Source organism: Berghia stephanieae, chromosome 1, assembly GCF_034508935.2.
Source record: "Berghia stephanieae isolate SIO BIC M18660-M18661 chromosome 1, UCSD_Bste_1.3, whole genome shotgun sequence".
Classification (NCBI taxonomy): domain Eukaryota; kingdom Metazoa; phylum Mollusca; class Gastropoda; order Nudibranchia; family Aeolidiidae; genus Berghia; species Berghia stephanieae.
In genome coordinates, this window is record NC_088360.1 from 16008562 (window position 1) to 16023561 (window position 15000).

The 15000-nt window shown below is 36.8% G+C and overlaps 1 protein-coding gene across 1 annotated transcript in view; it reads right to left on the reverse strand.

The window, feature by feature from the left end:
• Positions 1–8369, reverse strand: part of LOC144969064 (ras-related protein Rab-1A) — a 9278-nt gene extending 909 nt beyond the window's left edge. The window contains exons 1-6 of the mRNA XM_078908073.1: positions 8185–8369; positions 6098–6170; positions 5037–5084; positions 4340–4387; positions 3149–3376; positions 1–2709 (exon numbers count right to left, since the gene is read on the reverse strand). The exon at positions 1–2709 is cut by the window's left edge and continues 909 nt beyond it. Of these exons, the coding sequence (XP_078764199.1) occupies positions 2512–2709; positions 3149–3376; positions 4340–4387; positions 5037–5084; positions 6098–6170; positions 8185–8207 (618 nt within the window). The 5' untranslated portion in view covers positions 8208–8369 and the 3' untranslated portion in view covers positions 1–2511. The remainder of the gene's footprint in view (positions 2710–3148; positions 3377–4339; positions 4388–5036; positions 5085–6097; positions 6171–8184) is intronic.
• Positions 8370–15000: the final 6631 nt, after the last annotated feature.

The following is a 15000-nucleotide window of genomic DNA, read 5'->3' on the forward strand; positions in this document are numbered from 1 at the left end:
ATTTCATCCACAACCATTGCTGGACTTGACAATCTCATTGTAGATAAAATATTCTTCAATAACTAATTTTACTACAAATTTCTTAACCTTTCTCATATTTTGAGACACTAATCAGGCCAGATCCTGGATCAAGTTTTATCTTATCCTAAAGAAGTTTTTATATTTTAAATCTTCAATTAAGAGTATTTAAGTCGTAAAGAAAGATTTTCAACACTTATAATTGCAAAATAGATAAATTTTAGATGCAGCAACAATTTTATCAAACCAAAGCTGAAAATATACATTTAATAAGGAACCACTGCATCAAAAGAAAAAAAAAAAAATCTAAGACTCTTGAGAATATCGGAATGTCTTGAACGTTCTAGCTCCCCTTCCACCCACAATGCCCATGATGAATGATCATGAGATAAAACTTTTTATTCTTTTTATTTCATTTTTTTTTTTTTGTGATGAAAAGATGTAGAAATTGCTTCACACCTTTGTAAGGATGGAATAGTTCAAATGCAACTCTCATGTTTACTTCACTCTCTCATACACAGTCATACATATACAATTAACAAAAGTATTCATTATAATAGTAATGATATAACCACACAATATGCACAGCCTTCATACAACAACCCACTCACACCTATTGCAGAGCCTCATAGATCACATATTAGACACTATCTGCACGTCTAGTCTCCAAACCCTCATACAACCACAAATTCTTTCCATTACACAGTATTAATTTATATCATAAAATGATGATTTGACAGGCGGCATTAAAATTGTAGGTAACTGAAATCATTGAACTGTCAATAAATTATTCTTTTACAAATAAATTACACTCGCGGACGAATGGATTTAAAAATAAAATAAAATAATAATCAATAAGACATCACCCCTTAGTTCGCAACCAGATTAAAAAAGAATAATTAATAAAAAGAAAGAGAAATGAACAAGTGCAACACATGGTACGACAAGCCGTCAAATGGAAAGACATGCTACCAACAAGAGTGGTCTTCTAACCGAAAATGGCTTGCGTATAGAGGCTTGTCCTAGGATTGATCAAATAAAAAGCTACGTACTGGGGATTGGAGGATGAAATATATCACAGGAGAGGGAGGTTGTAAGGAGTTTAAGGGTTTTTAACCCAACAATTTACAGAAGAGAAGTTTTATAAACTTAAAAAAGCAAAAAGAGAAGACAAATATTGGAAAACTAATTCTACATGCAATGACTGCACAGTGATACAACAGAAATAAGTAGGGTGTATCTTTTCCTTTTTTTCAGTTGTTGCTGCTGTCATTATAAAGAGGGGAAGGAGCATAACTATATTATACAATTCCTGCGTATTCATTCTATTAAAGTTCTAGCTAATGTTACTGTAAACGTTAAGAGAACAGAACAAAACAGAGTGACAATGAAAAATAAATAACTTTAAAATGAATCACCATAAAACAAACACAAAGATCAATTATCGATTCATTTTTCACACTATTTAATACGAGGTGGGAAAAAAAAATCATCCTCATTAATAAAGACGAAACCATTCATTTTTCAGATAAAGGACCTGTCTGTAATTACCCATAGATTAAATTATATAAAAGACATGATCAAACTTCACATCCAACAATCTTACCCGTCTGGCCTATCAGATATCAGCACCAACAACAAACTCCTCCAAATCTGAACATACAGACCAGACACCTACGGATACCAAAAACTGACAAATTACCAAATTAAATGCCTTTCCGAAAAAGAACTTGGGGAAAGACCACTGTCATCAAATGCTATTCCTTTTCAAAGTATAAATAAAAAAATGTTTTTAAAAAAAGATCATTACAGTCTTTCTTTAGATCTGTATATTATTTTGGTTATGCAATTTGCCCTATAATCATTGAAGCAAATCTACAATATTAAGTCTTCTCACATCCTCATAAAATAAAATGAAAAAGAAAAAAAAAAAAAACATATCTATCAATTATATCCACAAATAATGAAGAATCTAATTAGATTGAATTAAAACCATAGTTGAGGAATCAGAGAATTAACCTGTATCAAAAAAAAAAAAGAGAGAGAGAGAGAGAGAGAGAGAGAGAGAGAGAGAGAGAGAGAGAGAGAGAGAGAGAGAGAGAGAGTAAGAGAAAGAATCAATTATAAACGTCACATAGAAGAGAATTTAAAATAAAAAAAAAAGAAAGAAAACTACAGGACAGGAATTTGATGTTTCAAATTCATCAGATTCAGACACAACTTCTTGGTCTTCATAAAGATTTTTGTAAGTTTGAAAACTTTTGCACATGATGCTGACCAACAATTGGCAAGGTCATTGAAGAAAAATCTGTTGGATGAAAAGTGACTGTACATGACTATAGTGCGCTGTGCACCCGAGACCAGACAATTCTCATCCATGCAACAGCAATGCTTCAATAACCCATCCAATCGGACAATGTTGCGATAACTTAAGAGAAAGAAAAAGATCCTGAAGACAATATTAAAGAAAAACAAAAAAAAACAAAAACAACTTCAACAGCAGCCTCCTTTGTTGGAATTGACAGGGGTACTAGAGGTTATCTTGACACTAGGTTTGTTGTCAGACGTAGTTGTTATAGGACCCATTCTGTTCTTGATCTCAGCAGCCATCGTCATGAAGGCTTGTTCCACATTGGTGGCATTCTTGGCACTAGTTTCCAAAAATGGTATAGCCAACTGGTCAGCATATTCCTGGAGATGAGAAAATATTCATTTAGCAAATCAGCTTCTCGGAAAAAGAAAATGGTAAACACCACAAAGGACAATTAGCTATCAGCACTGCCTGCGACACCACTGGGTCATGGGTATTGAAGTACAGGTAAAACAAAGGTGATTGGTACACAAAAGTAGATCTTAGCACTGCAGTAGCAGTAAGTAGCAATGACTATGAAAATTTTTGTTTTCTACTCTATGCAGTTTCAAAGGTGTCATTTATTTGGGTGACTCACAAAGAGAAAAAAATACGAAAAATATGAGACGCTTCGTCTACTTTCTTTCTGGTTTGTGGCTCTATCTCGCTTAATATGTGAAATTAGAGATTGAAACTTGGCATCTAAATCTCGAGTAAGACAAATAATCAAACTTGATTATACAACACTTAGATACGAATTAATCCTTAAACCTGACGTACCTTTGCTGTTGTGAAATCCACCACTTTCTTGGTGGTCAAGTCACTTTTGTTTCCTACTAAGAGTTTGTTGACATTTTCACTGGCGTAGCGGTCAATCTCCTGCAGCCACTGTTTGACGTTGTTGAAAGACTCCTGGTCGGTGACATCGTAGACTACAATGATGCCGTGTGCCCCCCTGTAATAACTGGATGTGATAGTTCTAAATCTCTCCTGACCAGCAGTGTCCCACTGTCAATAAAGACGAGGAGGAGGAACAATTATTAAAGGTATTAAAATTTTGACAGTAGCCCAAACTGAAAAAAAATCAACTTCGTACATTCCAACCTTAGTAAATACCCACAGATAAGAACTTATGACCCTAGATTATCAAAACAGAAAAAGGGTGTTCACTATAGGGAAAAACTACCAGAAAAACCAAACCTGTATAGTTGACAAACAAGTTACTGAAAGCCAAGATGGCTACCAGTGATGATAATGGCAATTTGTCAAAAAGGAAGAAATTTATCCGCCAGTCAAATCAAAACAAATCCAAAATGACACATGAAACCATATTTAGACAGCATTATGTTACATATTAATACTATCATATACACATTCATTCAAAGCATTAGATATTTAAATTTTAAGGGAAAATTTATAACTTGTAAATTTCCTTTCAACCATACAAAAAAAAAACAATTTAAAAAACCACCATTACTTATTACTTAACCACAAAAGGAAGAGATGATGACCTTTTGCCTCTAAGGTCATATCATTCTCACGTCTTATGCTACAACTACAACTAGACATATATTTTCAATAAATTGCAAAATAGGAAAGGAAAAAAGAGTGCCTATGGAATTCCTAACATGCATCATAATGGTGTTGGTTTTTCACGAAACAAAGTGAGAGATCACTTGAGCCATGTGGAGCACATGCTCAGATCACATTTTCTTTGTGAACCTTGCAGAAATCACGTTCTGAAAGGATCTTTAGAAATATTTCATGTTTATTGATTTATTGGATATAATGAACCTTAGTCAGGTTTCTCTAACTGAAACTCCACGTTATCAGAAGTTTGCCTTATGTAATTGCCTTTCACTTTTAAAAGAAAGCTTCTCCCATTTCATGATTAAATCTAAAGTAGACAAAGAATAACAGACAATGAGTTCCATTCTACCCACAAATAATTAGCATTAGAAATATACTCACAATTTGTAATTTTATCGTCTTTCCATCCAGCTCAATTGTTCTGATTTTCTGTTGGAAATGAAACAAGGGATGATAGAATATGATCATGTGCATTAGAAGATGGAAAGATGGCACTTCAAATAAATAATCAATTGAATGAGCATCACCTCCATAATACCAAGAAGCAAAATTCACATAATAGAAAAACATTCTGTGAAAATTTTTTTAAAAGTTAATATAACCCAGCTCAAGGTTTATGTCACCCAAATACTCACTGGGAACAGCCATTCATTTAAAAGAGAAATAAAAAATAGGATTGGGTACAGTTTTAGTCTTGGGCAAAAATTTATAAGAATTGATCTTAAGCAAACTACTGTGAATGGCAAATTCAAATAGTTCTACTGTACCTTACTGATAAATTATCAATACTAAAGTATCAAATCACTACATCAATACTCATTTTAGAGAAAAAAACCAACATACAAACGTACTTGGTAAATACAAAAGACTCACAAAAGTAAAAACTATGAACCAATAAATATATTTCAGGAATCCGTTTGAAGTCCAAATACATTTTTAGATATGCAAAACATTAACTCATTGTCAAAAACTAAAATAACATTGTAATACAGCAAACGTAATATCAAGATAACAGATTTTTAAGCACGGAAATGGTAAGCTAGAGCACAATGCGACAAAAGTACAGCAGTTTACTTACAAAATCTACACCAATTGTGCTGATGTAGCTCTCTGTGTAGGTGTCATCCTAAAAATGGGAAGTAAAGAAAAATCCGTGTAAATGGACCAAAATTCATTATTTCAAAATTGTGTTTGTATGAGATAATAAAATCAAAATTCAAAAATTAAATAAAAAACAAAACAAAGGGTTACAAAGAAATCTGCCACAATTTCTTTTATTAAATTACACGACCTGAGTCACTTATATTGTGAACCTTTGCAAAACCGATAATTTCCTGATTTATAATCCACAAAAGTTAACTCTGCATCACCAAATTGTTTTAATTTTGTTTGTTTGTTTGTTGCTTTAGGTCTCTTCCAACACAATTGAGGTTATATGAGAGACCGCTGAAACAAAAAAACAAGCAATCTAACAAAAATAGTACAAATGTAAATCAAAATCATAACCTAAAGATATCATAAGCTAAATTATAAATAACCAAGAACAAACAGGCAGAAGATTTACAGAAAAAAAAAATATCCCCTGTCAAAAATACAATCACAAACCAAAGAAGCAGGATAGGCTAGTAAAGAGAAGAAGAGACGACATCACTATCGGATCGTACACCCATGCGAACATCATAGGTATATGATTCAAGGGTGATGCTCCCATCCAACCACCCGCCAAATTGTTTTAACTACAATATGTAAATGCCAGATTGTTTTAACTACAATATGTAAATGCCAGGCATACAATAGTCTAAATAAATAGAAAAAAAAAAAAAAAAAAAAGAGAAGAGAGGGGAGGGAGGAGGAGGGGGGGGGGGGGGAGGGAGAGAGGAGGGAGGAGAGAGAGAGAGAGAGAAAAGAGAGAGAGAGAGAGAGAGAGAGAGATGAACAGTTACTACAAGGAGATTCAAGTTTCAATGAAGCCAAAGTTGCATAAGTTACTAATGTCTTGGTTATGAAAACAGGCTGGTCTCAATCCAGATGAATAATGGGAGGAATTTTTAATTCGCATGTTGTTCAGGAATATGTTATTTACCAAACCAAGATGATGCTGTTGGTCAAGAAAAAGAAGCCAATTAAAAATATACTTACAGCAAATCGTAAGAGCAAACAGGACTTTCCAACACCAGAGTCTCCAATAAGTAAAAGTTTAAAAAGGTAATCACTGAAAATAGAATCAAAAAGAATATTGAAACAAAATAAGACAATGGTTGATGTTGCCTTTCGGGCTGGCTACAAAAATTATTCTGTAACTTTGAAGCAGAGAAGATAAATGTGTATGGTTTTCTATGGAGTTTTATCACAAGATTCCTTTTCTTTTTTTTTGGACAAATGACTTAAGATACAGTATAACTATTACCCCTCTCATTGGAAAAAAAAAATCGTAAATTGTCTCAACTTATTTTCCTGCCCTTACACCATCCCTTGGCTCATTCTGATCAGTTTCTAACAAACTTGACTCAGTATCTAACCCCTCTTGAATTCGACTGTAAATCCGTGAAACAAATTCATCACGTCAGATGAAAAGACTATGTATTAATAATTGGCACACCCATAAACACAATGCAGAAAGGATATATCAACATCACAGTCCCATTAAAACAAATTATTTTTGCTATATATACATCAGAATTTATATAGATCACCTATATTGACATAAATTTTACCAGAAGACAGTTATATCAACATTGTGAACCACTGATACTGGCAATAATTTGTATTGGTTTTTAAAAGAATAAAATCTATATTCAGTTAAGATATCCTGCAGTGAAGTAAAGCACAACAGTAAATGAAAATGCGAGATTATTGTCCAATGACATCCAGTGAATCATCATTGATCGAACCATGATGTCAGCGGTCAAGACTAGTCCTGGGACGTGCCACCGTTTCTTGGTACTGATACCAGTAATTGGAATATAGGCGAACAAAAAACAATCCCCACATCACTCACAACACGCGAGACAGTCTATCATATATGAGTTAACGGGAATCAATTTGCCTGAAAGACAGACCGGTGAAGCCTGTTTGCTTGAAAAAGATGCTAATTTAATTCTTTTTGCGATATGCATCTCGTCGTTTGAAGGCCAACCTTCCCAGAGTGAAAAGTGTATTTAATTCTATGATTCTAAAAGTTTTCTTTTTAAAAAAACACAATATTTTGCCTGCACAATTGAAAACAAAGTGCAACCATTGAGCGGATGCAAAATACAAATTTATATAAAAGTAAAAGCTAATGTCAAACCCAAATCAAAATAAATGATCTTCATCGTTCAAACACTCATTTGCAGCAATCTCTAGTGATTACGGAATTATCTGGTTTATGGTTTATCCTTCTATTCACAACACCGGTTGGCAATAGTTAAATTCTACTGTTCCAAACACCAGTTGGGAATAGTTGTGTAAGATAACCATTTCCTGCGATGAAAAGAAAACGTCAATCAGAAACAGTAATAGTAATAGTAGTGCCAAATCTATTCAAAGTCAAAGTCAATATGAAAATGAAAACACTGATTGAATTTTAGTACCTGCTCAACCTTTGATATGGGGTTAAGATGGTTCCAAAAGAAAAGTGACTCCACACTATACTTTAACTATAGTCACTGGTGTAGAGAAAATTAAATTTCTCCAACAAAGTCAAAGTCAACAAAGCAAAGTGAAGAGAGGAGGTGAGAGTGAGAAAGGAGAAAAAGAATAGATTAGCTTTTATTCATTATTTAATAACAACCCTACAAATTTAGCGTAAAAGGATAAGGTATTTTTAAAAAACAAGATCTGACTCCAATGAACTCTTGAATATTGATGTGTGATATAACAAATACAATAAGAATAAGAGTACGAATAGTTGAATCGTAAAAATGATGACAAGTGGCAAGTGGGCGGATGCTTTCTCGATTCTCATCAACAACGAGCAAAATCTTCGTTTATTATTATGAAATTCAAACCATTCGAGTCACCCAAAAGAAAAGATGAATTGCATTCAATATGTAAACGTCCAAAACGCTAAAACAGCATTTGTTTCACACAACTAGAAGGTAACATCCTTCATGGTCAATCACCATAATGGTGTTGTGAGGGGATACCCCATGACGATGACGTGACTTATGAATGAGAGGAATCATCATTCAACACCAACTCACAACTTTAAACGTCTACTACTAAATTGTAAATGAGGAACTTACTAATCTGGATTCATGGTTGACATTATTTAGATAGCACACGTTCTTGGGTAAATTTTAACAGGTCAAATCGAAAGGTTTAATCCTAATTCTCTAAAATGTTTACTCTCACAGACTTTTATTTATTACGCCTGACACCAAAATGGCTTCCTCCTTCCGATTTGCAATATTCACTAGAGGGATAAGTCAATTGTTAAGCTGGGCAAATATTCGATCCTAGAATATCACCATATCTCATATCCACCGCTCTCTGAAAGATAAATTGATGTTCAGCGGACTCCTTTTTTCATCCACAAATGGCCTCTTTAAGTCAAACAATTGTATCAATGCAATACACTACTTCTTTGCTTTCTTATAATGGTAACGACCATGTGTGCGCAATGTATTGCTATGTCAAAAAGCAGCGTTAATAGTAAAAAAAAATGTGTTCCATGTGTAACTATTCATGTTGTCTATTCATGCGATAGACGACAGTTTGCTGTAAGAAGCTTTCCTTTCTGATCGTTAGTTAATTATTTATGCCCCCCCCCCTCTCTCTCTCTCTCTCTCTCTCTCTCTCTCTCTTCCTCCCCCTCTCTCTCTCTCTCTCTCCCTCTCTTTCTTTCTTTCTCTTTCTCCCTCTCTCTCTCTCCCTCTCTTTCTTTCTTCTTTCTCCCTCTCTTTCTCTCTCTCTCTCTCTCTCTCTCCACACGCTACAACACACACAACCTCTTTCTCCATCCCTTCTCTTTCTTCTCTCTCTCTCTCTCTCTACACACACACACACACACACGCTTTCTTTCATTCTCTTTTCATTCTCTCTCTCTCTCTCTCTCTCTCTCTCCCTCACCTTTCTTTCATTCTTTTCATCTTTCTTTCCTCTCTCTCTCTCTCTCCTCTCTTTTTTCCTTTCTCTTTTTCTCTTCTTATCTTCTCACTTCTTTTTTCATCTCTCTTTCTTCTCCCCCCCCCCTCTGTCTCCTCTCTTTCCTCACCTCTCTCTCTCTCTCTCTTTCGCTCTCTCTACCTCTTTCTTTCTATTTTTTTCTCCCCCCCCTCTCTCTCTCTGTCTCTCTTTCTACATTCTTTCCTTGTTTCTCTCTATCTATCTATCTATCTATCTATCATCTATCTATCTAACTCCCTCTTTCTTTCATTCTTTCTCTACCCTTTTCTTTCTCTTTCGTTCTCTCTATCTCTCTCTTCTCTCTTTCTTTTTCCTTCCTCCTTTTCTCTATCTCTTTCCCTCTTTCTCTATCGCTCTCTTTCTTTCTTACTTTTTTCTCCTCTCTCTCTCTCTCTCTCTCTCTCTCTCTTTTTTAAAATTTATTTTGTTACTCTCTCTTTCTTTCTACATTCTTTCATTATCTCCCTCTCCTCATCTCCGTTCTTTCTTTTATACCCCCCGTCTTCTCTCTCTCTCTCTCTCTCTCTCTCTCTCTCTCTCTCTCTCTCTTCTCTCTCTCTCTCTCTCTTTTTTTTTTTTTTTTTATTCCTGTCTTTCTTCTCCTTCTATCTCTCCCTCCCTCCATTTTTTTTTAAATATTAAAATTAATTATATTATCTAAATGAAGGATTGCACGAAGGAGATAAATAAACAATGGGATAAACGAACGCAAAAACTAAAGAAATGTGGTAAGTGGCAATGACGAACAAGGGGAATTCCCGAAAGTGAGAGTCTTATCGTCGATGGCAGCAGCTTCTTATGGTTCACACTATTTATGTTATGACGATCGACCCAATCAGCAAAGTGCGGTCCGCATTCGTGCACCGTCGCGAACCCGCCTGGTAGCATCGTCACAACACACCTTTCGACTAGATGTTCTGCCGTTTCGGGTTCTTGCCCACAGCGTGGACATATTGGACAGGAAGTTAGACCCCACTGATGTAACGTACCGGCCGTTAGGCAGCTCCTCGACCGAAGCCGATTCGCAGCTACCCAGTGTCTCCTCTTACTGGTATCAAAGCCTGGCAACTTCTCACCAAGCTTAGAGGAGTGTAGGTCCCCGCCCCCACGAGGGATTGAATTCGTCCATCGTCGATGGCGGACACGCGCAGTGAAGTTATGGGATTTGGTAAGCGGTAGAATGAGCTGGACCTATCTTTGGTGAAAACGGATCAAATTCTCACATCATTCGGTGGTACACAGTAATCGATCCTAATAAAACCATTGACAATACCCAGGTCTTTTTTTTTTTTTTTTTCAGAGAGATGACATCATTATAAAAACGTGGCATCATCACTAGACTTCCGGACAACGAAATAATGTGGTTCTGAGAACAGAATGATTATCACAATGACTAAAACATTTAATTTTGGAAAATTATAATTTTAAAAATTCAGATTAAATAATTCCATATCACAGATTGATAACAATTTAAATGAAAATATCGCTACGCTAATGAATTCGACGTGGAACATGACACATTTTCAATTTTAAACCCGCTGTTTTATATTATTCATCGTGCGGCTTTTATGACTGCTCGCAAACTTTTCAATCGTAACGTTATGGTCCTATTTTCATTTAGACCGTCTAATCTGTGGGGTTGTTAGGCACATCGAATATTTTGCTTTACTTCTGGGTTTGCCTCTGCTACCTTTCTATTGGAAGTTGAAAAGTAAACAGCCCGGTTCAATTTAAATTTAGTAATTACTGGATTATTTATTTATTTAGTCATTTGTTTATTATTTATTTATTTTTGTGTCATCTGTCAAATAAGTACCTACTTGCCGCCTTAAATTAAAATATAAAGTGGTCCCTTCGTGGATATTATTCTGCGACTGGACAAGGAGAGCAACTCACAAGTCGTGAGAGAATAATTCAGTTTTCCTTTGGAGTCAAAACTTCGGGTTATTCGAACCAAAGAACTGTGATTACTGACTGAAAGAAATTAGCTTTATATAGCGCAATATCCACTAAATGTGCTCAAAGCGCTTTAAAAAGGGGTCCCTGGTCAACAGCAACATTTAACATATAGGACGGGACATGACGCCTGTTAAGCGATATTACAATTTTTCGGACAAAGACAACGCTGTTAACGGCCAGGTACTCATTTTACACCTGAGTACGGTGAGAGAATGTGAGTAAAGAGCATTTTCCAAGGACTCAACTATGCGCCGAGCGCGAGGCTCGAACCCAGGACCTTCCGATCCGAAAGCGAGTGTCATACCACTAGACCACATAGCCATCAGCTGTAGCTTGATGTTAATGAGGTCTATTCGCCCACCTGGCTGGCAAATAAAAGAACTCGCTTTTTATGGACGTCACCATTATCATCTTTTAGATGATACTGATTTATCACGTCCCGTCTGTTTTTTATTTGCTTTGTTTTATCTTTTTTTATTTTCTTTCTTTCTTTTTTTTTCTTTTTTTTCTTTCTTTTTTTTTTTTCTTGTCTTCTTTTCTCTTTATTATTATGCTTCAGTGGATAGAATTTAGTCTTTGATGGCCTCTGACGGTAGTGCATTAAGTTGTCAAAGAATCTCTCTGAAATCTGCACGCGAGCGATTTCAAGGTCTTTGGGACTTGGCCTCTGACCGGGTTGAGTGCAACTTAAGTCTGTCAAAAAGATGAATCTCCATCTGCAAACAATACCTGTCGCACCCGCCAGATGCTGCAATTTCAAGAGGTCTTTGGGACTTGGCCTCTGACCTCGTTGAGTGCAGCTTAAGTCTGGCAAAAAGATGAATCTCCATCTGCAAACAATACCTGTCGCACCCGCCAGATGCTGCAAAATTATTAAAATTGAAGGTACAAAGATCGGATATCCTTAATAAATGATCCATAATTATGATAATGCTGCAATATCGTATCGAAGAAACAGACGGAAGTGAAGTTTGAGCTGCTTTCATTAACATTAACGATCACACTCGCTTTAGAAAGGATACAACAGTAACAATCCCGATTGCCTCCTCTCCTACCCTTTAGATAATGCCCCGTTATCAATAAATTGGGGCGGCTATGTGGTCTTGTGGTATGGCACTTGCTTTCGGATAGGAAGGTCCTGAGATCGAGCCTCGCTCAGCGCATATTTGCGTCCTTGGAAAGAGCTCCTTAGATTATCTCATTGTACTCAGGTGTCAAGAGGGGTGAGGAGAGGAGGAGAAAAAAAAGAGGTTTGATGAGAAGAGAGCAAGGAGGAAAGAGAGGCAGCAGAACCACACCGTCAAACTCCGTGTGCAGTGTGCAGCAACTGCGGTAGAGACTGCCATGCAAGGATCAGGCTGCTGAGTCACACCCGTCGCTGCTTTCAACAAGACTGATGGGACTAAAAAACATGGCGCAAGCTATAGTTTTTTGTTGTTTTTTTTTTTTTTTTTTTTTTTTTTTTTTTTTTTTTTTTTGGTGTTTTTTTAAATAGAAGGATGCCTACTACTACTCGGGTGTAAATTGTGTATCTGGTCGTTAACAGCTTTATCTCTGTCTATAAAAAAATGTAATATTATATATAACAGGTGTCACGTCTCGTTCTTCATGTTAAGTGTTGCTGTTGGTCAGGGACATTTTGTAAAGCGCTTTGAGCACGTTTAGTGGATATTGCGCTATATAAAAGCTCACGGGTTTGTGCGTCTGTGTGGGTGTGTGTGAGGGGGTGTTTATGGCACTTTCATCGATTGAGTCTGTTGGATCTGCTCAGACACACATCAACACACATTCACACACACGCACACGCACACGCACACACACACACACACACACACACACACACATACACAAACACATCCACTCACACACTCAATCGCCATTTCGCAACACCGACACCTCTGTGCTTATTCGTTCTAATTTCAATGACACGCGCCATGATTCCCTAATGGTTGGCTATGACGGTAAATGAGGGTTGGTTGAGATACACCAACCCCTTGTAACATGTCATGAGTAAAGTCATTTCACTCAACAAAGATAAAGTAAGGTAAGCTGAAATTTGTCTTTGGGTATATTCCAGGGGAATAACTCGGATGTCAGTCGCAGCGCAGCGCCGCAATTTGAGCTAGGAAGAGGTGACTTGCTGAAGGCCACATAACGCAGTCGATATTCGAAATACTCTTCAACAGTCGTAACGTCATTTCCTTCCTAATGACGCATGGTAACTTAGTAACACTGGCTCTAAACTATCGGAACAATGGCGGACGCCCGTATGAAATATTTATCCGGCAAGTATAAAAGCGTATGCAGAGGAAAAAAACACACATAAATTTGATCATGTTTTGACTTTTACACACTCTGATCACAAGACATATGAAAAGTTCTAGCCAGCATGAAGAACAAAAAGTAATGACTTTCTTTGTTTAGAACCGAGATGGCCGCCGTTGCAGGGCGGCGTGACATCAGACTACTGAATCCAATTGGTATCTTTCAACTACGAAGCAAAGACCATACCGCTGAGCCACCCCATTTCCTAATCAATAAATCGTTATGTCAAGACATGGTTTCCTCGGACTTTTTTTTATTGTCTGTCCCGAGGAATTCGAGGAAACCGTGCTGCAACATACTCTCCAATCAACGGAAAATAAATAAATAAATAAATAAATAAATAAAATAAGTTCATTACAGCCAGCAATGAACAGCGTTCGGTGATCAGATCTACAAATATGTGCACCTCGTCTTTGATCCGTATCAATAAATACATAGTATAATAGTCGACGTGCAGTTATTTGCAGGTTTGATAACCAAAATTTTTATGGTCTGTATCTGTATGGTTGGCGCTGAAGAAACCAATGGTCTGGTTGTATTTCAGCGGCGTCCTCATTGGGCGCGGGCCCATGTCAGTCGGGCCTTGAAATCGTTTAGGTGTGGTACCATGATGACCAGTTCATCCAGCCCATTCCACTCCGAGATAGTTCTAATGAAGAAAGAATTTCTGTAGTTTTGTGTTCTTGTCTGTGGGATTTTGAAGCAGTTCGAATTGTTTGTGGCGTATCTGTCAATGGGGTTTTCGGTTATGTGGTTGGCGAAAGTGAGTGCTCGGATTTTTCTTTTGTTTGGTCGTGGCGTGAAAAAGGAGTCTGCCTTTATGGATGGTATTTGATCTGTTATTATCTTGAACATGAATGACAGACGGGTTTCTTTTCTTCTTTGTTGGAGGCTGATGAGATTTCTTTCTTCTAACATGGTCCCATTATTGTGCTTTGCGACGTCTGTAGCGAGCGAAGCGGCGATCAACAAAGCAACTAACTGTCCACACCACAAGCCAATGCACGCGCTGCGCTGCTCTCTGTGAGCGGTATTGGAGATCGTGCCATGATAATATTATATCGTCGCTTAATGGGAGCGATCTATTTTACCTTTCCATGTGCTTGAGCTCATTGGTCACATTAGAAATATGCTCAAAAAATGACCCACATAGTGAAATATGTGTTCACAGTTTGAGAAATAGCCAACAGCACAAATGGTCTTTTTGCTCAGCGTGACTCATGGGTATGTTTACAACTTTCATAAACACAGCAGCGTGTTTACATTTATTGAGAAATGTCCAATCGTTGTACAACAACAAATCATGTGATCGATGACTAGGTTGGACGAAAACATGAATATAGATCGCTCCCATTAACTCACTCAATCCTAGAGATTTTTGCTACTTTTCAAAATTGGAAAAAATATATTAAAAATGAGCATGTGCATAGATAGTTTTATTCAACTATCATTAACATCATCATCATCATTGCCTTTTTCACCCTGGGTCAGGGTATAGGCCACAGACAAACAGTTTCCATCCTTCTCTATCCTGAGCCAACTTTTTTATCTCATTCCAGGTCTTACCACTTCTCTGTATATCAGCTTCTTTAATTCTTCTCCATGTTCCTCGTGGCCTTCCCCTTGATCTTCTGCCCTGAGGGTTCCAG